General features: G+C 53.8%; 1 protein-coding gene across 13 annotated transcripts in view; it reads right to left on the reverse strand.

Moving 5' to 3' along the window:
- DNM2 (dynamin 2) overlaps positions 1-19,643 on the reverse strand; it is an 86,488-nt gene that overhangs the window by 17,745 nt on the left and 49,100 nt on the right. For 3 of the 13 annotated variants that reach the window (XM_027547717.1, XM_027547713.1, XM_027547711.1), the window contains exons 7-16: positions 17,123-17,265; positions 14,477-14,612; positions 13,357-13,424; positions 11,313-11,451; positions 10,175-10,261; positions 7,918-7,988; positions 6,542-6,571; positions 5,243-5,294; positions 4,268-4,279; positions 352-465 (exon numbers count right to left, since the gene is read on the reverse strand). In XM_027547717.1, coding sequence (XP_027403518.1) covers positions 352-465; positions 4,268-4,279; positions 5,243-5,294; positions 6,542-6,571; positions 7,918-7,988; positions 10,175-10,261; positions 11,313-11,451; positions 13,357-13,424; positions 14,477-14,612; positions 17,123-17,265 — 852 coding nt within the window. Of the gene's footprint in view, positions 1-351; positions 466-4,267; positions 4,280-5,242; positions 5,295-6,541; positions 6,572-7,917; positions 7,989-10,174; positions 10,262-11,312; positions 11,452-12,594; positions 12,734-13,356; positions 13,425-14,476; positions 14,613-17,122; positions 17,266-19,643 lie in introns of all 13 variants that reach the window. The other 10 variants (XM_027547723.1, XM_027547718.1, XM_027547715.1 and 7 more) reach the window with 6 other exon arrangements.

Here is a 19,643-nt window from a genome sequence, read left to right on the forward strand (position 1 = left end):
TGTGAATCTGAGTCCCTGGCCCGAGTCTGTGCCCCCTCTGAGAGCCTCCCTTGCCGTACTGTTGGGAGGGTGGGATCAGTTTGGAGCCTGTAGCTGGCTCCCCCTCCCCCATGTCCCTTTTTTCCTCAGGGAGCCCAGCCCCCATCAGGCCTGACCCCACAGTGGGTTGTGAGGGGCTGGGATAGGAGGCACAGAGCCTTTTGCACACCCTCCAGACCTGGCCGATACCATCCTAATCACAGGGGCACTCAAGCCGCCTTTTCCAAATCCACTGTAAGTTGAGAGAGTGCCACCCGGAGGCAGGAGGTGTGGAGATCACCCATTGACCGCCCCACCCAGCCAGCCACTCACCTCCTCATCCTTGTACCAGGACAGTGACTCGGCCGTCAGCACGAACCAGTACTCCTTGGAGCCTCCCTTCATCAGGCTGATATTGTTGATGGTTAGCCAGCCCCTGCGGATCACCTGGGGAGGATGGAGGGCCAGCCAAGCTCAGCAGGGGGACCACGGCCACCACCCAGCCTGGCCTGCCCCCGCCCCCAGCAAGGCAGAAAAACCAGGCTACCACGGCAGAGAAACCTCCAGCCCAGAGCCAGGCGATCCAACTCCATTCCGCCTTGCCCCAAGCGCTACCCACTGGAAACCAAGGTGGGGCCCTCGATGGACAGACGTGGACTGACTCACAGGCCCTGGGCTGCTGGGAAGCTGGGTCCCTGGGGAGCCCCTCTGCCCTTGGGGTTAGATTAAACTGGCACAGGTGGCAAGAGGTACGCCCAGCTAGAAGGGGCCTAGGGGAGGGGGATCCCAGTCTTATGGGTGGGTATGTCACGTGTAGATGTGACACTGAAGGAATCAGCCTTGCCTTGGGGAGACACGGGTACTAGGGACCCCCTGGGCCCTGCCCCTCGCGCCCCCTGGAAGGCAGCCGTTGATGGAGAGCTGTAGGGACTGCTGAGCAACGGAACCGTTCTTTCTCTCCTTTCAGGGGCCAACTGGCAGAGGCTGGTCGCCACTGCCCGGCTCACCCAGGCACTCAGTGGGCACAGAGTCCTGCTCTGACCAGGAAGTCAGGCTAGGCCCTGCCCCAGGGCTCCCCTCCCCACAGGCTCTTTCCAGAACACCAGGATGAAGGAATGCCTCCACCCAGAGGGCTTGAGCCCAGGGGACCTGCCAGGGATCATGCCCCACACTCTGCTTCAAGTTATGTGGTCCCACTTTTCTTTGACTGGGACATGCAGGTCCTGGGCTGGAAGAACCCGACAGGGCTCCCCTCTGGCTGCAGCTGTCATCTGAGCAGGGGGCAGAACCCAGGCCTGTGTGAGGGACTCACCTGACAGCTAAAGGCAGGCGGCTAGCCTGGTGTGTGTGTGGGGCACACTCTCATGTTCTCTGGGCCATGGAGGCGCTTGTGGGCTGGAGCCCCCCACCACTCTGGACTGGGGACCCTGCGGCAGTAGGAAGCATGGGCAGGGGTGGGTGGGGATGCCTGAGGCCGAGGCAACAATAGACGGCTAAGCTGCAGGAGGTGGGCTGCGAGTGGCTGGGGCTGGCTGGGAAGAGAGAGCACTGTGCCCCCTAGGGTGGGGTGAGGCTCCCATGCCTCCCCTGCGGATGGATCTCGAGAAGGCCTTCATCCTGTCTACTCTGCCCTGTCCCCAGGCCCACCACATTGTCACAGGGCCACCTGGAAGTGAGCTCCGAGCCTCAGGGACCATGAAGGCAGAGGTGGCCACAGAGCACGCAGGGACCTCTGCACCGCAGAGATGTCCCTGCCTAGGCTGTGACCCATGAGACACCACCTGGCAGCCCCTGCTAAGGCCCAGGATATAGACTATTCTCTCCCTAGGATCACGAGTCAGCACTTGGGAGTCTTGTGGCTGCCAGGGAGCAGGCAGAGACTGTCAGCCCAAACAAGGTGACTGACTCACCCTGGTTTGCCCAGGAGGCCCCTAGGCTGAGCACTAACAGTCCCGGGGGTGCCCTCAGTCCCAGACAAAGTGGGACAGCAGGTCTCCAGACTCAGGCCCAAGGCCATCCCATATAGGACCCAGGAAGGAACCCCTGCACCTGGCAACCACGCCCAGCTCCGGAGCTGCGTAGGCGTCTGTCCACGACAACCCTCTCTCCCCAGGGGGAGTGTAAGGCCTGTCTTGTCTTAGCCCAGGCCCAGAGGGGGTGCTTCTAAACTTCACCCATTGACTGATAGGTGGGGAGGAGACAGGGGCAGAGGCCATGCTTGCTGGGTGATCCCCAGAGGAGATACCCTCACCTGGCGAGGCCCTTGCACTCCCAGGCCCAGCCTTGTCCCCACAAGGGCAGATGGGCCCCTCCCCCTCCCCCTCCCCCTCTGTGGCCTGGCTTGCCTGCCTCCACCCTCGGTCAGCTGAGGTCAGAGCCGGCAGATGGGGCCCCTGACTGGCTCTGGGGCATGTGGCAAGGGCTGTGGCCATGTTGGGAATGGCATATCTGAGCCTCGGGGTCTGGAGAAGCACTGCGCCCCCAAGTCCCTTTGCCCTTGAGCCACCCTGAGAACTGCTTGTGCAGGAGCCCAAGAGGACTCGGAGACAAAAATCTCCCCCCTGGGGAGGAGCAAGCTGCTGGTGGCAGACATAGGTGCTGAGTCTAGAGCAAGAAGGGGCAATCAGGCCTTCTCATCCAAGCAATTTGTGCTGAAGGGACTGGGCTCAGGAAAAGGAGGGGGGCAGGACTAGGGTCAGCTGGGGACACAGAGAGGCAGGCAGGCTTCCCATGCTCCAGGGCACAGGCATGCTGGGGGCAGAAGGAAAGGCTGCCAGGGGTGGCATGGGCAGCAGGCAAGCGGGGCAGCAGAGCCCATCTCCTCCCGGGTGAGAGGTCTGGGCAGGGATGAGAATTGTGGCTGGGAGATCCAGGTGCCACAGCCATGCACAGGGCAGAGCTGGGCTTCATGGCTGGGGGTGTGGAATCTAGTGGGAAAAGAATGACTAAACCTCAGGGTGTGGGTGTGGAGAGAAACATAGCCCTGGTCTGTCTGGAGGAAGGAAATCATTCAAGTTCAAAGGGGACTGGGGAGGCGGGGTTGTGACACACAGGGAAAGCAGGAACCAAGGGTCTAAGGATGATCCATTCCTCCTGTGGCCGTGCCAACCATGCCAAGCTTTGGGGTCTTTCTGGATCTTCCAGACCCTGGTACAGGGTCAGCTCAGCTACTTGAAAGGCCCTGGGATCACCAGCAGGGCGGCTGTAGGCCTGCTTAGTGTGGTGGGAGAGTAGCCGGGAAAAGGAAGGCTCAGTGAGGGCCATTGGCCCAAGCCATGATCTCCAGGGTGGAGAGCTCCCCAAAGGGCGGGCACCTTGAAAAGAGCTCAGCTCTCAGATGTGAGCAGTGCTTGCTCACTGCTGGTCTGGGCTGGGCCACACACAGACAGGAGGTGATACCTAAAACAGGGATGGCAAATACTATTCACCAATCCATGGGTGGCACTCTGGGCACAGGGGGAAAGGATACTAGGATCAATTAGTGATGTCTACCATCAGCAAAGAGACGGGGCAAGAGGAACAGCCTAATCAGTCATCATATCTGCTATGGAGGCGGGAAGAGATTGGCAGCATCCAGGAGAGAGTCCCCCAACCAATTAGCCATGTCTGTCATGGGGATGGGAGGGGTGTCATGTGCAAAGCTATCACATGGGGAAAGAAAAAATTCCTTAACTAGTTCATCATATCTGTCACATGCTTCGCAAAAAAAAAAAAAAAAGCCAGGATTGATTAGTGATGTCTGCCAGGGGCACATTAGGGGGAGAGACAGGAGGGAAAGAGTGCTGGATCGGTTAGTAATGTCTGCCTTGAGTGCAGGCAGGGGACATTTCTGCAGGGTGTTGTCTGCAAACAGAGCAGTGGCAGTGGCAAGGACAAGCTCTCTAGCAGGGCTTGAACAAAATTTTCCCTGGCCAGAGGTGTGATGGGAGGAAGGCCTGGGATGTTAGCTGAGTATTTGCCATCCCTGACCTACAGGAAATGAGGAAAATGTGTCCAGAACGGGCTAGAGGGGTGGGTGCTGGAGGCAGGCAGTGGGCAGGTTAGTGTCTGTGTGAGTCAGCTCACGCCCAGGGCAACAGTCTGGCATGCAGTGGCCATGGCAGGGGATTTTTTTTTTTTAGGTTAGCTGGATTTTTAGTGGTTCTGTTATTTTTTTGGCGGGGGAGGGGAGCGGAATATTATAGGATGGCAGCATCTCCACCACCACCAAGTTCTCTAACGTTTGCTACCACACTAAGTGAGTACTTACCAAGATCTCCCCCTTTGAAAATGCAAAGTTAGGGTTGTGGGTAAATCAAAGAAGAGCAGGCGGAAGAAAAGAGACGTAAGGGACGTGAGGGGATGGAGAAAAAGCAGGAAAAGCACAAAAACGAGGAGAGAGAAGAGCAAGGGGAGAGAAAACAGCAAAAGAAAAAAAAATTACATGCTATTAATTATATTCATGGTGTTAATATTTAATTCATTATCATCTCCCGAAACGAAAAAGCAACAACATATGAATTACTTACGGCAAGCGCAAAAAAAATCATGCAGTGGTTACATCCCTTCTTTCCAGGGGGCTCTGTCATCATGCGTGATGAACAGCAGCACCCCGACCCCCACCCCCACCCAGTGTGGAGAAGGCAGGGGACACTGGCAGAAATTTTTGCAAAGATGATGTGTTTTCTTAAGCAGGGGGAAAAAAAGGGGAGGCCACTTAATACTGGCATATATAAAGCTATCCTTTATTTCACAAGGCCTCTGGTTAGAGTATGACATCAAGGCAGAGAATCCCTCAAACAGTTCTGGGTTTCCCCAGATATGAGGCTGAAAGCACCCCCAGGTGCTCCCAAACTGCTGATCACAACCAGCCTCCCTGCCCACTCCTGGCCCTCTTCCACAGCCTCCGAGTCTCTGGGGCTGGGGCAGGAACCCAATTTTCCTACAGACATCAGGCGGACGGGGTGGCCTCTCTCCTTAGTGTCAAGTTCTAGCCATGGCCTTGGATGGCAGATAGGGCCTTCTGCATGTGAGCAGTTTGGCCCCAGACCCTGCCAGAGCTGCACTCAAAGATCCATTTCCCAAATTGTCAAAACCTAAGTGGACATGAGAGGCTGGGAGTGGGGTGGGGTGGGGGGTTCTGGCGGGACAGGCTCTGAGCCAGGCGCCATCACTGGGCTTGGTGGTCCTTGAGTGCCCTCCCGCCCTCAAGGGAGGAGCTGCAGGCCACAGCAGGGTAGGCTACCTGGTTGGGGACGGCTCTCTTCTTATTCAGCTGTGTGCTCCTCTGCTGGGCGCTGAAACCGAAAAAACAGAGAGGGTTTATGCGGCGGGACGCCCAGAGGGATGAGGAGCGAGAGAGACAAGGGGCAAAAGGTCCTGTGGCCCCGGTAGGGTTCTCTCCCTAAAGGAAGCCAATGGACAAGCTCTGGGCAGAGGCAGAAAGAAACCCCCTGTATATAAAAGGCTGCCCAAGGAATGAGTGCAGGCTTGTGGAATGAACAAGAACATGTAGCGAGTTAAACCATGACTTCTCAGCCCTGATCTTAGCCACTCTTGAGAGTGCCAGCTATTTCTAAAAGTCACTGGGTCCTGGAGCCTCCAAGAGGGGCTATGGGAGGCTGGATTCCCAGGTGGCTGGGAGGTAGCCATGCTGGCTTCAAAATACTTTCAGTGTTTGGGGGTCAAACTTGAGGCTTCTTCCTGCTTTCTCCTCCTATCCCTGACCCAGCACCAGGTCCTGAACAGCTCCAGCAGAGCTGCCCAGCCTAGGAGATCAGACTATGGCTCAATATATATACTACTAGTATAATGACTTTTTCTCTGGGCCCTATTTTAAGTGTTTAGAGGACATTGAGAAAGCACCCCAGAACTTCTAAGCACAGGAAGGTTGATCAATGGTGTCTGAAGACACAAAACTAAGCCATTCAGTGTCTGCGTGATGCTGAGGTCCCAGATATGCTACTTTCTGAGGGCTTCCTGGGTCTCACCCATGCCTGGCAGCCTCCTTGGCTGCCTTTTTCAATTGCCTTCACCCGATCAGAGATTTGCTACTGCCTCAGTGCGTGTGCATGCACGCATGCATGCACAGGAGTGTCACAGGGAAAGTCCAAAGTCTTCCCCTTGGCCTGCAGGCCCCTCTGGCAATGAGGCCTTGGCCTCCCCGTGCTTACACTTCTCAGGCATCCTTCCCTATCTTTACTGCTCTCTGGCCCCCTCCATCCCCATCACCTGGCTGTCATGACTTCTTTGGAAAGGTCTCCTCTCCCACAGCCCCTCCTCTTGCCCTCCTTTCCACATCTCATCTTCCTATGAGAACCAGCTTAACAGCGTGCTCCCGGCCTGTGGACTCTGAAAGGGCAAGGCCCATGTCCTAGTCCAAAGGCCTCACACAATGCTCCATGGCTATTCCGGGAGCCCTTGAGACGTCCCACCCAGGGCTGGGGCCTGGGCCGGGAGGAGCCTGGCACCCTGGGCCCCGCCCCCAGCCAGGTCGGCCCCCGTTCACACACCAGGAAAAAGGCACACAGCAGGCAATACCCACCCGGTCACCAGCTGCTCAGTATAGTAACAGCTGGGGGAAGTGGGAAGGCCCAGGAATCCAGAGGAAAGAGTGAAGTGGTCAAAGGAAAAACACGAGAGATTGTGAGAAGGAACTGTGGATGAAGTGTGAGAAGCAGAGACATCAAGGTGAGGAGAACAGCAGCAACCCGAAGAGGGGGACCGGCATTTTCAGTCCAGCCTGAGGGGCAGCTCCCGGCCAGGGCCCCCAGTTCTCCCCCAGCAGGGACAGCGCAGCAGGAGACCCTCAGCTCATATGAGCTAGGGGACCACCTTCTGATAATGCCCCCAGTTCACTCATCCACTCATTCATTCATTCACTCCACTCACCGACCACGTGCCCACAAGACAACAGCTGAGTGCACTGATAAATGCCTACCCAGCAGACACCTGGACGGAAGACCCTCTTACCCAGCCTGCTAGCCTAAGTGTGGGCTCTGCAGGGCCTGACTCCCTAAGAAGCCCCCTGTATCTCTAAGGCCAGGCCACAAGGCTACCCTCTGGACTCCCATGGGCCATGCCCAGCTCCCACCCTGGCCTGACCACACCATATCTTAACTGCCTGGGTGCACATCTATCTCTGCCACAGGACCTTCCATTAAGGGTGGGGACCTGGTCTATGCTTGTTCTCTGTTGTAGCACAGGGCCTAGCACAGAGAAAGTACACCAGCAATATTTGCTAAACAAATACAGGAGGCTGGCTACCAGCCACCTGTTATTCTACTAGGCTCTGGAAAGAAGACTTTTGTGAGCCATCAGAACAACCTGTGTGACACACAAGCTTGCTGAGGCAAGGGCCCAGAGGCCACCAGCATTGTCTTCCATTCTGCAGAAATCAGAGCTCCCTGCTCTGGGCCCTTGTCTGGGTGCCCTGGAAGGTTCTGGTTTTCAATCTACAGCATGTGAACAGAAGCCATGCAAATCCTGGCAGCATTTCCTAAAGGGCAGCCTCTGGAGCCCTGAGCCTGAGATGCTAAGGGAAAGGACCCAGTGAGTATGGGGGAGCCTGGGAAAGCTGCATGCGAGTTGATAAAAGGCTCTGAGAAGTCCTGCAGAAAGGGAAGCACTGAACACTGGTTAGTCTTGCCCTTTTCTGAAGGGTCTGGTCGTAGGGCTGTCCTGTCCTCCTTCAACTAACAACAGGGGTGTCCCACCAGAGGCGCACTGGGGACAAGACTGCAGGTTGCTGTTAGCCTAAGATGTTCTCCAGTGGCCCCTCGCTTCACCCAGGGACCCCTGACAGAGACCCTCGGGCCTCGGCCCACTGGGGGAATCCCGTTCAACTGTCTCTCTCAGGGCCTGACTCTGATGGGGGACACTGGTGCCGCCCTACCAGCTGATGTCTTGAAAAATACATACTTGGCAAATCCAATGAAGTCCTCATGGTTGGTGTTGATGTAGGACTGCTCAATGTCAATCAGAAGAAGAATCTGGGGGAAAAGTTGAGGGAGGTTGCTGTGAGTACAGAGCCAAGCCAGAGGAGCTGCTGTCAGAGCAATCCCCACACCCACCAGCAGGGGGAGCTGGAACCGCACCATTTCCAGGCAGGGCAACCACCCCCTTCCCATAGCCTGGGGACCATTGGCATGGAAAAGGGGGTATGGATGCTTCCAGACCCCAAGGCCTCCCACTCGAGAAAGACTGGGCCAACAGAGCATTGTGGTGGTCATAAGGGCGGCCTCTGAGGCGTGGAGCAAGGCAGTAAGGCCCCATGGCAAAGGTTTAAACGAGTCACAATATGTCGTCACATTTAGAGTAGCGCCGGTTGGGAAGATCTGCCGGAGAAGGGAATGGCGACCCACTCCAGGATTCTTGTCTGGAGAATTCCACAGACAGAGGAGCCTGGTGGGCTGCAGCCCATGGGGTCCCAAAGGGTCAGACACGGCTGAGCAACTAACACTTCCACTGTTTTGGCTTAAGTGCCTCATTAAAACAGCAAAGGAGGGAACTATAGTCAAAATCCTGTGATAAACTGTCATGGGAAAGAATATGGAAAATGACCTATATGTATAACTGAATCATTTTGCTGCTTGGTAGAAATCACCACAACATTGTAAATCAACTACACTTCTTTAAAATTAAAAACAAACAGCAATGGTAATTAGGTCAGGTAAGGACATTAACATGAAACACACAGACACACACCAGCCAGCCAGATGTCATCTCAGATAAGGTACCAGCCCTCAAACAGTCCCAGCCCTTTCTGTCACTCTGCTGTGCTTCTGAACCCTCAGGGATAGAGCAGGCCAGGCACACGGATTTTGGGGACAAATGAGCTAGTTTCTTCTCCACCAATGTCAAGGGGAGAGGGACCATTCTCAATAAGGTGCTCCCACAGCCAGATAGAACAAGTGGGTTTATTTCGGTTCCAGTTTGAATAAACAGCTGCGAAACTCCTGGGATAAACCATCATGGAAAAGAATATATGTGTGTGTTTGAATAAACATATATACATAAAAGAATGCATGAAAGTGAAAGTGTTAGGACACTCACTTGTGTCTGACTCTTTGGGACCCCATGGACTGTAGCCCCTGCCAGCCTCCTCTGTCCATGGGATTCTCCAGACAAGAATACTGGAGTGGGTTGCCACTTCCTACTTCAGGGGATCTTCCCAACCCAGGGATGGAACCCAAGTTTCCTGCACTGCAGACAGGTTCTTAACCATCGGAGCCAAATGATGTATATATATGTATAACTGAGTCACTTTGCTGTACAGCAGAGATTGACAGAATGTTGTAAATCAATGACAGTTCAATTTTTTAAAATGTGGCAAATCCTAAAAAAAAGAGAGAGAGAAAGAGATAAAGGCAGACTGGGAAGAGGTGGCGGGTGGGGGAAATGACCCAGATCAGACGTTGGGCCACGTGAAGGCAGACTGACAGCCCGGGCTGAGCAGGTGACAGGTGAGCCTTGGACCGTGGTGGTGGGCATGGCCTACTCTCTCCCTTCAGGTGTGCTTGCATGGTCTTCGCAAGACAGCGTGAAAACAGAGCACCAAAGGTGTTTCGCTGGGTGAACGCTGGCCAGCAGGCTGTGGTCCACCCCTGCCATGGCTGTCCAAGGAGATGCTGGCAGCACTGCAAACACCAAGGCTGAATCTCGAGAGCCTGGTGCCGGGTGAGGGGAGACGGAATCAAGAGGCTACGCCAGCAGGAGCCTGTGCACATGGCATCCTGGAAAAGGCAAGCAGAGGAGCAGCAGCCGGGTGGTCGCCAGGGCCTGAGGCGTGGGGAGGCACTGACCACGGGGCTCAACGACGGGAATTCAGGGGCGGCGGCAGAGCCATTCTGGGCATGGAGGGAAGTGGGGGTGACCTTGCTCTATGTTGCTTTTAGTTGATCAGTTGTGTCTGACTCTGCAGCCCCATAGTCTGGCAGGCTCCTCTGCCCATGGGATTTCTCAGACAAGTATACTCTAGTGGGTTGCCATTTCCTTCTCCAGTGGATCTTCCCGACCCAGGGATCAAACCCATGTCTCCTGCACTGCCAGGTGAGTTCTTTACCACTGAGTCACCAGGGCGGACCACCTTGTTGTACACATTTGTCAAAACTCAGGTAATTGCACGACCAAGATGTGCTGCACATAAGTTACAACTATATCACACAAGAGCCAGTACCTGGTCCTTGGTCCTCCCCTCCCGTTCCCGGATGTAAGTGGTGACGATGCGTTCCGTTTCCTCTCGCAACCGCGGGTAGGAGCTGAGCTGGGGGAAAGCAGAGTGGTGACGTTGGCGGGGTCCTCGCGGGCGGGGGATGGGCACATGATGTGAGCCAAATGGAGAGCATGGCTGAGGGGCTGACATGGGGCAGACCCACCGAGACCCCACCCTGCTCCTATCTCAGAGCTGCTGCAGCTATGAGACAAGAAGGGGCGGTGGGGGGACGGTGGGCCAGAGAGCCTGAGTGGATGCCCACGCACACGCAGAGATGCTTTTCAGAGAATGCGGTTCTGAGGTGGCAAGTGGCAGAGAAAGCGAGTGACAGCCATCCACCTGCCTCGGAGTGCTGGGTGAGAGCAAGGACACAGTGGAATCAAAGCCCCTGGGTCACCAGGGCGAGGGGCAGCATCTGGGCCATCTACCTCAGAGGCACTCCCTCGGCAGAAAACCATGCCCAAGCATCTTGCCTTAAGGATCCAGTCCTCCGACACCCCCACTGCCCTGGCCTTTGCAGTGGCAACCAAACCAATGCACAGAAGCCCACCTTTCACAGTTTGCGCAAAGTCCATGAGTTGGAGGAAAACAAATTTTTTTTTTTGGTCACACCACATAGCTTATAGGATTTTAGTTTCCCAATCAGGAATCAAACATGAGTCCCCTGCAGTAGAATCTCAGTCCTAACCACTGCGCCACCAAGGAATTCTGAAAATTTCTTCAATGCTGGTGATATAAGAATATGCACATCAGCACACCAGCAAAGTGTTTTACTGCCCCAGTGTTGGTTTGAAAACCCCCCTTCTCAAAGCAGTCCAGCGTTGGGCAAAGACTCTGATCCCTGCTGCGGGTGAGTAAGCGCATCTGGCAACATCGAAGGCCTTCCAGCCCGCTGGAGGCCCAAATTGCAAAGGTGGACCCCACGTGTGCTTGGACTACCCCCTTGGGTCAGCCGAGGCAAAGCCGAGATGTCACCAAGCAGCCGCTGGAAGAGGGTTCCTGCCGAGGCAGAGTTTCCTAGCTGCTTGGGTGAACACTCAATGATGGGAAGGAGAAGATGGGGAACAGATGCGTAGGTGAGAAAAACAAAACCTTCTGTTACCTTCTCGGCACACTTTTTAATGACCGTGGCCAGTTCTGAGACCACGAGGTCAACACACTTCAAACTCGGCTCTTTGAGTTTTACAATCTGTTTTTTCACAATGGCTTCAAAGGCCATGTCGGGGGTGAAGAGCCCCGTCCTGGGTCATGCGGAGGGTGGGACGAGGTAGAAAGACACCCGGGGGCAGTGCAGGCCACACACGCAGGACGGGAGACAGAGAGAGAAGAAACAAGAGTCAGCTGGTTAGTGACATGCACGGAGGAGCCTGTGCCCGCATTTGCCCCAGAAGCTGCTTCGGATCAGGAGGCGTCCTGGGTCCGAGGGGTGGGCAGGGTTTGATTATATAAAAGTGGTACGGGTCAGAGCCAACATCCAAACAGCTAAGAGGGTGTGGAGGCCTTGAATTTTTTATGTGTGAACATCTCCGAACCGTTGGGGTTTCTTTCCCCTCCCTGTTTCAATCGAAGAAGCTTAGGAAGCAAATGTGGGCTTTTCCAGACTGAGAACAGAAGAATCAAACAGAAACTCCTGCCATGGAAGGCCGACCCAGAGCTCCTCGGCCATGGTGGACGTGCAAGCACAAACCACCCACCAGGAAGCGCTTCAGCTGTCTGGCCAAAGAGTGCGGCCTAGGGAACCAGGCCGGTGGGGGCGCCGATGTGTCCTGTTCGAGTAGGGGCAGCGGCCCGTGAACACTAGCACACAAGTGCAGGTGACTTAGGGGATCTGAGGACTGGAGACCTGGGGGAACAGCCCTGCTCCTGGGGAGGGGTGGGGAAGCTGTAGAAGCTATAAGGGACCAAGCCCAAGCCTTGGCGCTCGTTATGTGGGTGGTGTTCGGGCCTTTCTTGGCTGGCTCTAGGAAAGCCTGAGGGCACCAGGCACTTGTCAAGAAGGAGTGAGGGGCAGGGAGGTTCAGGAAGCCTGGCCTCCAGCAGGTGACTCGAGGTCCCTCTCTGCTCCCCAGAAGACAGCAAAGCGACAGCCCAACGGAACCCCCATCAGACACATGCTAAGCTTGGTATCAGGGTCCCAGGGAGCCCTGCCCACCAGTCTGTGGAGACTGGAGGCCTGGCCTCCCCGGGCTGCACCCAGGCCAAAACACTCCCGCCCCAGCCTCTGGGAAGAGGCCACATTCTTGGAAACTGAGGCAATCTGGTAAGGGGGTGGGGGGTTGGGGAGACCAGCGGGGCAAAGGCTGAGCAGCACTGGGAGCCTGATACCAAGCACCCATAGCCCCGTTTCCACAAGGCCAGGAGTCACCCTGCCAAGGGTCCAATACCTTACTGGTACACTGCCTAACTGTATTGATTAGCTCCTGGATAACCAGGTCGACACATTTCAGACAGGGCTCTTTCAGCTTGACGACCTGCTTTTTCACAATGGCCTCGAATGCCAAGTCCGGGGTGAAGAGCCCGGTCCTAAAAGCATCCGAACCCAGGGGCAGGGGAGATAAGTCGGAGAGAAACAAAGCATGGTCAGCAATCTCACAGGCATGGGCCAGGTTCCCGGGACAGCCAAGGTCATGGCAGGTCAGGGGGTCAGATGCCTGCATCTGCTACCTGGAACCCCCCACCCAGGGCGATCTGAGGACCCCATGGCCATGCGAGACTGGACCAAGGGAGCTGTGACTTTTATTGCAAAATGGTGGGGACCCAGGAGGTTCAGAGGGCCCCCGTGACAGGGACAAATAAATGCTGGGTTCCTATGACCCAGCGCCACAGCTCTGACTCCGTCCGCATCCCCACCGCCCCCCGGGCAAACGTGCAGTGAGCTTTCTGCCTTGGCTGGTGACTGGGCCCTTGAACCAATGCTGAACCCTGGGCAGCAGGCAGCCCCGGGGCCTTCAAAAGACAAACAGAACTAAGCACATCCACCTCGAGTTCCCTTGGAGACCCAGAGGGAGAGACTTACAGCTACTGCAACCCCCTCCCCCGCTTCAGTCCTCACATTTGGGGTACCCAGAGGTTCAGGGGGACTGACTGGCTCTAGGGTGGCACCATGGAGATGGAGGGAACATGGCGCCTCTCCCCGTGGAACTTGCCTGACTCCGTGGATATTTTTAATGGCGTAGCTGATCTCCCGTCTTAAGTCTTTCTCATCAAACTCCATCTGAGAAAAGACAAACCAAACACATGCAAGGAGGTACCTGGGGGAACCCCCGCCAATTCAGGTCTGTATCTGGGGAATGTTACCTCCTGTGCACCATTTGTAGTCACACCGTAGGATATTTGATTGGTCAAAAATGTTTAAAAACGTTAAAACTCAGTTTAAGCAAGGATGCTCTGAAACTAACACTCTTGCTCTGTTCGAAGAAAAATCGACTTATACACACATTCTTCTGGGCTATGTGGCAGGACAAATTAAAAACCTTTAAAAACATACTTCTACTACCACCAATTAGTTTTAAGTGCTCTGGGAATTTATCTTGAGCAATGAATCAACAATTAGCTACATTCCCAAAACAATCTATAAGTGTTAAAAAAATGTGCAATGCACCTAAATACCCCCAAATGGGAGACTGGTTAAAAAAGAAGATAGTGTTTTGCCATTGACGGGGCATGAACTGTATACACTAATTTGGAATGATGGCAATTATGTGAAAAAAGCATATAAAGAAGCATAATTTGTTCTTTTCTCCTTTCAGCTTTTGTTCTTCTTCTGCAAAGAACGTGAGTGGTTTTTACAAAGATGGTATGTGCTCACTATAAAACCTGTACAACTTCCAGCAATTAAAACAAAAAGAAAAATCTCTTAATTCCAGCACCCAGAGCTGACATTTTATGAATATCCTTGCACATCTGTCTCTGCAAAGACACCCATCTCAATGTGTGTGTATGATTTCATATGAAGGATGTTATTTATAACAACTGTTATGTTATGGTGCCCAGGCTGGCTCCATAGTCTTTTTCCCTTTCAACGGGGACATTTTCCCAGGTGAATTTACCTGTATGTTCTATGTATTTTGCAAAGAGCATGTATTCAAAGGAAAATGTTGGAGCTTTTCATATGACTCTGCTGGAAATCACTAAGCTCAGAGAAGGAGGCCCATGGGGTCTGCAGGTGGGAGCTCAAGACCTCGCGGCCTGGGAGGAAGCCAGGTTCAAGGTCAACTGAGCAGGTTGGTCAAGGTTGAGCAGAGGGCCCAGCCCGCGTAGCGCTACCTTCACCAGCTCGAAGGGAAATCGCTCGTGGAAGATGCGATTGATCCGGGCGCCCCCAGAGAGCTCCAGTGTGTCCACCTGGTCTCCAGAGCCCTCAATCCTCTTCTCAAAGTCCACCCCAAACTGCTGGACCATCCTGTGAGCAAAGAGAAAACCTGAGCGTCAAAGCAGAGGCACTGACACGGCTCTGGAACTACATCCCAAGTCAAGCCATGGCTTACTTTCCTCCTTTTATTTTTTTGGGGACAAAATGTATGTGTGGGTCAAAAAAACAGACAAAATCCAGGCACTGTCGAGGGCAAGCACTTGCTACATGCCAGGCCCCCTCCATAGGCCTACTATGATCATTCACTCATTGAACTGGGGACACGAGGGGCAGTTATCACTCCCTTTTGCAAGAGTGAGGTGTGGGAGAGGGGAGATCACAGTTCAGCAACCTCTGCCCTGAGGTTTGGCCTAATCCAGCAGAACTGTGATATATAAATGGAGCACCTCCACACCATTCGGGTGGCTTCCTCCAGTTCCTACCACCTCCCAGTCTGGAGTTGCAGACTCCACCACTGATGGGCTATGAGGCCTTGGACAGGTGGGTTTGCCCTCTAAGCCTCAGTATCTCCATCTCCAAAGTGGGCTGATTCTAACAGTACCTCCATGTAGGGTCACTGTAAGGGTATTTAAGGAGTTTCAAGATTTCATCAACTCAGAAAAGGCATCAATCTCAAAATGTACTATTAGCCTGGACACCCGACAAAAAAAGAAACATGCTGCCAATGAATAGTAATCCACCTGAAATTTGCTTTCAGAGAAGTGAAGATTTTTTAGTGCACACGTAATTCATAAAATGTGGTAAAACCACCTGGCCCTTTAGAATGCAGCCCAGCCCTTAAAAAGTGTCTCAAGAGTATTGCTGATTAGGGCTGTGATGAAGTGAGTGGTAAGGAACTAAGATATTTATTAGTGTTATGGTTGTCTTTAACATTTCTAACTGTTTTCCCCCAGTCCTCTGCACTGTCCTAGGAATACGTTAAGGCTGTACATTGTCACCCTGCTTATTTAACTTATATGCAGAGTACATCCTGAGAAATGCTGGACTGGATGAAGCACAAGCTGGAATCAAGATTGCCAGGAGAAATATCAATAATCTCAGATATGCAGATGGCACCACCTTTATGGCAGAAAGTGAAGAACTAAAAAGCCTCTCAATGAAAGTGAAAGTGGAGAGTGAAAAAGTTGGCTTAAAGCTCAATATTCAGAAAACTAAGATCATGTCATCCGGTCCCATCACTTCATGGCAAATACATGGGGAAACAGTGAAAACAGTGGGTGATTTTATTTTTTTGGGCTCCAAAGTCACTGCAGATGGTGACTGCAGCCATGAAATTAAAAGACGCTTACTCCTTGGAAGGAAAGTTATGACAAGCCAAGACAGCATATTAAAAAGCAGAGACACTACTTTGCCAACAAAGGTCCGTCTAGTCAAAGCTATGGTTTTTCCAGTAGTCATGTATGGATGTGAGAGTTGGACTATAGAGAAAGCTGAGTGCCGAAGAACTGATGCTCTTGGAACTGTGATGGTGGAGAAGCCTCTTGAAGAGTCCCTTGACTGCAAGGAGAGCCAACCAGTCCATCCTAAAGGAGATCAGTCCTGAGTGTTCATTGGAAGGACTGATGCTGAAGCTGAAACTCCAATACTTTGGCCACCTCATGCAAAGAGCTGACTTGTTTGAAAAGACCCTGATGCTGGGAAAGATTGAGGGCAGGAGGAGAAGGGGATGACAGAGGATGAGATGGTTGGATGGCATCACCAACTCAATGGACATTGAGTTCGAGTAGACTCCAGGAGTTGGTGATGGACAGGGAGGCCTGGCGTGCTGCAGTCCACAGGGTCGCAAAGAGTCCGACACGACTGAATGACTGAACTGAACTGAACTGAACTGAAGAAGCAGGAGTAGCTGGCACAAGGCAGGGTGCCCTCCCCCCATGTCTGTTCTCCCTGCAGCCTCCAGGGGGCGCCCGTGAACACCTGAGTCAGGCCAGGTCCTACCAGAGCTCAGACACTCCAGGCTCCCACCATACTCAGAGCAAAAACTAAGTCCTCCCCGTGGTCTACGAGGCCCTGCAGGCCCTACCCTGTCCCGTCCTGGGCCTCCTTTCTTCCTACTCTCCCCTCACTCACTCCGCTCCAGCCACATGGGCCTTCTCCAACACGCTGGATGCAATCCTGCCCAGGGCCTTTGCACTGGCCAGCCCCCCACCCCCAGGACTGCACAGCCCCTTCCTCACCTCTTCAGGTCTCTGCCTGACTCTTCACTGACCACTTGATTTTAAACAGCACCCCAAGCATACCCTGGCACTCTCCAGCCCCTTCCCCACTTTGACATTTTGCCATTTCACAGATTATTCACATGTTCTTATTTACTTACCTTGTTTCATCCCTCTCCCCTCCCCTTTCTGAGCACGTGGGGTGTCTGCCCCACACACTGGAGCAACCCTGGTGCTCAGGACAGGGCCCAGCACACAGGAGGCTCTGGTGAAGGGTTTGCTGAACAGATAGATGGGTGGGAGCCTGTGGCTGGGAGGAGGCCCTTGAGCCTCCTGGGGGAGTGCCAGGCTTGGGGAGTGCCAGGCTGGGGGAGGGGCACGTACTGCAGGAGAGCTTTGGTCTTGCGTGTGGGGTCATCGGGCCGGAAGTTCTTGTACTCCTCCACCTCCTTCTCCAGGGATAGCAGCTGGCTCTGCAGCTTGCTGCGCAGGGCCGGCAGTGATTCCCGGATGTGGTTGGTCAGTTGCTGTGGGAGAGAGGTCAGAGGTCAACATAGGCAGGATGCTGAGAAGGGGCAGACCTGCTCCATCCCCAGCCTCAAAGGACCAATGGAAACCCTGAGCAGCAGGGAAGGTGACACAGCCTGGTCCACAGCAGTGCAAGGCTGCAGACAGCCCACGGGGACCTGGGAGAGGACAGATTAACTGGGCCGTGCACACCATGGATCAAGAGAGCAGGACCCAAGTGCTGGCCGTGAACAGCCAGTGTCACTCACTGGAGAACAAAACAAAGCCTAGGAAGGACTTCCCTGGTGGTCCAGTGGTTAAAAATCTACCTTCCACTGCAGGGGTCGGGGGTTTGATCCCTGGTCAGGGAACTAAGATTCCACAGGTCGTGGGGCAACAAAGCCTATGTGCCACAATTAAGATCTGATGCAGCCAAATAAATAAATAAATAAAGTTTTAAAGGCTACAAAGCCACTGCAGGACCCAGGCACGGGAGGACTGACAGGCCATGGTGTATGGACAGACCACAGGAATGGGCCCTACAAACTAGGACAGAAACAGTTCACCGAAAAAGGCACAGGACACATGTAGGATGTGATCCCTTCTGAGAAGATGGGGAGAACTGAGAGTACATTTTCATCTGCACAGAGTGCAGGATGGTTCATGAGGGTCATGAGGACCCTGCCCGCAGACCCCCCTCTATTATTTGGTTTTTAACCACGGGGACTCGTTCATTATTCACAAACTTTAAAAGGAGGCAGTCGTGCAGAAAAGATTAGGTATTGAGCCTTGGGATCAGCTGTTCAAGAAAAACCTAGATAGAGACTTCCCTGATGGTCCAGTGGTTAGAACTCCTGGCTTCCACTGCAATGGGCGTGGCTTCCATCCCTGATCAGGGAACCAAAATCCGGCATGCCAAATGGCATGGCCAAAACAGAAACAAGTCAGGTACGGAGCAGCGGGTAAATACATTAACTGTTCAGGTGGCAACAAGGAAGATGGAAAGGATAGAACAGGAAAAGAGAGGAGGTGGTGCACGTGGGATGAGCAGGCAAGAGGGAGGCCAGCAGTCCAGGCACATTGGCCCCTCCAGTGTTTATGGTCTTGAGAAAGAAGCCCAGGAAGTGGCGACACGGGCCGTCTGAGGGTGGTAGTGAGGGGGCCTGTCACGGCATGGGAGGAAGTGGAACATTCACTGTATCCGGACTGTTTTTAAAAATACTCTTTCAAAAGAGAAAGAGAGAAGCAATGAAAAAAATAAAAGGCATAAAATCAACTCAAACCACCCAAATGGAAATGCACTGGTGCATTTTGTCCTACGAGACAAAAGAAATGACAAACTATTAAGGTAGGAGAAAGGTGTGCAGGAGCCTCACGCACCGAGGCCTGAATCTGACGGTCACCCCAAAACCCTCTGTGACCGGGGGCCCCTTCCTGGGCGAGCTGCAGGTCCCCAAGGGTGGCAGTCCACTCTGGTCCCTGTCGCCTTTCTGGGGCATGACCCTGTTTAGCTCATGGGGCGATAGGGGCAGGGGGACCCCATTCTGGGAAGCACCGGGATGTGGGCCCAGGCTCCCAGGAGGCCAGCTGGGCTCTCAGAGGAGGCCCCAGGCACCTGCAGGCAGTTTTACTTCCCTTCCCCTCCCGCCGCCCCCTGCCCAGGCAGACCCCCGCTTCCTTTCCTGCAGGGCCCCTCCCACTGGACACTCACTTCCCTGTTTGTTCTCCTGAGAGCTATGCTCTGCCTTTCCGCCCTCTGACAGCCCTCATCGCTTCTTAACACTTGAAGTGTTCCTAGCCTTTATCTGGGGATTTGTCCTGAGTCAGTGCCCCCAGTCAGAAATATGCCTTCCCCTGGCACTTTCCCGGTGGTCCAGAGGTTAAGATTCTGTGCTTCCACTGCAAGGGCACAGGTTCGATCCTAGGTCAGGTAACTAAGATCCCACATGCCATGTGGTGTGGCCAAAAAAAAAAAAGAGAGAGAAATATGCCTTTCCCCCAGGATAGGGCCCAGCTCCCCGACTGGTACTGTGTCCCACTGCAGGCAGGAAGAACATTTACATTGTTACCCTGTGGCCCAAGGTGCTACCGTAAAGCACCGAGGGGGGATAACTCATAACCCCAAGGCCACGGAGGACCACACTGCCTGCTACTCCGCAGCTATATAACCCCACACTGGGGATCTTACTCTCAGAGAACCTGGCACACACGCAAAACAATGCCATTAAACAGCAGCCCAATCACTTCTCGCCTTTTGGCTAAGATCAAGTGTAAATATCAGCCCTTTATTGACTGGGAGCCTCAGAAACCAGCCACGTGGCTCTGCAAAAAGAGCCTGTCTAAACAGACGAGGGCCCATGTGTTCAGGGGCTTCTACAGGGCCACAAAGAAGAGTGAA

This window comes from Bos indicus x Bos taurus, chromosome 7 (genome assembly GCF_003369695.1).
Source record: "Bos indicus x Bos taurus breed Angus x Brahman F1 hybrid chromosome 7, Bos_hybrid_MaternalHap_v2.0, whole genome shotgun sequence".
NCBI classification, from domain to species: Eukaryota; Metazoa; Chordata; class Mammalia; order Artiodactyla; family Bovidae; genus Bos; species Bos indicus x Bos taurus.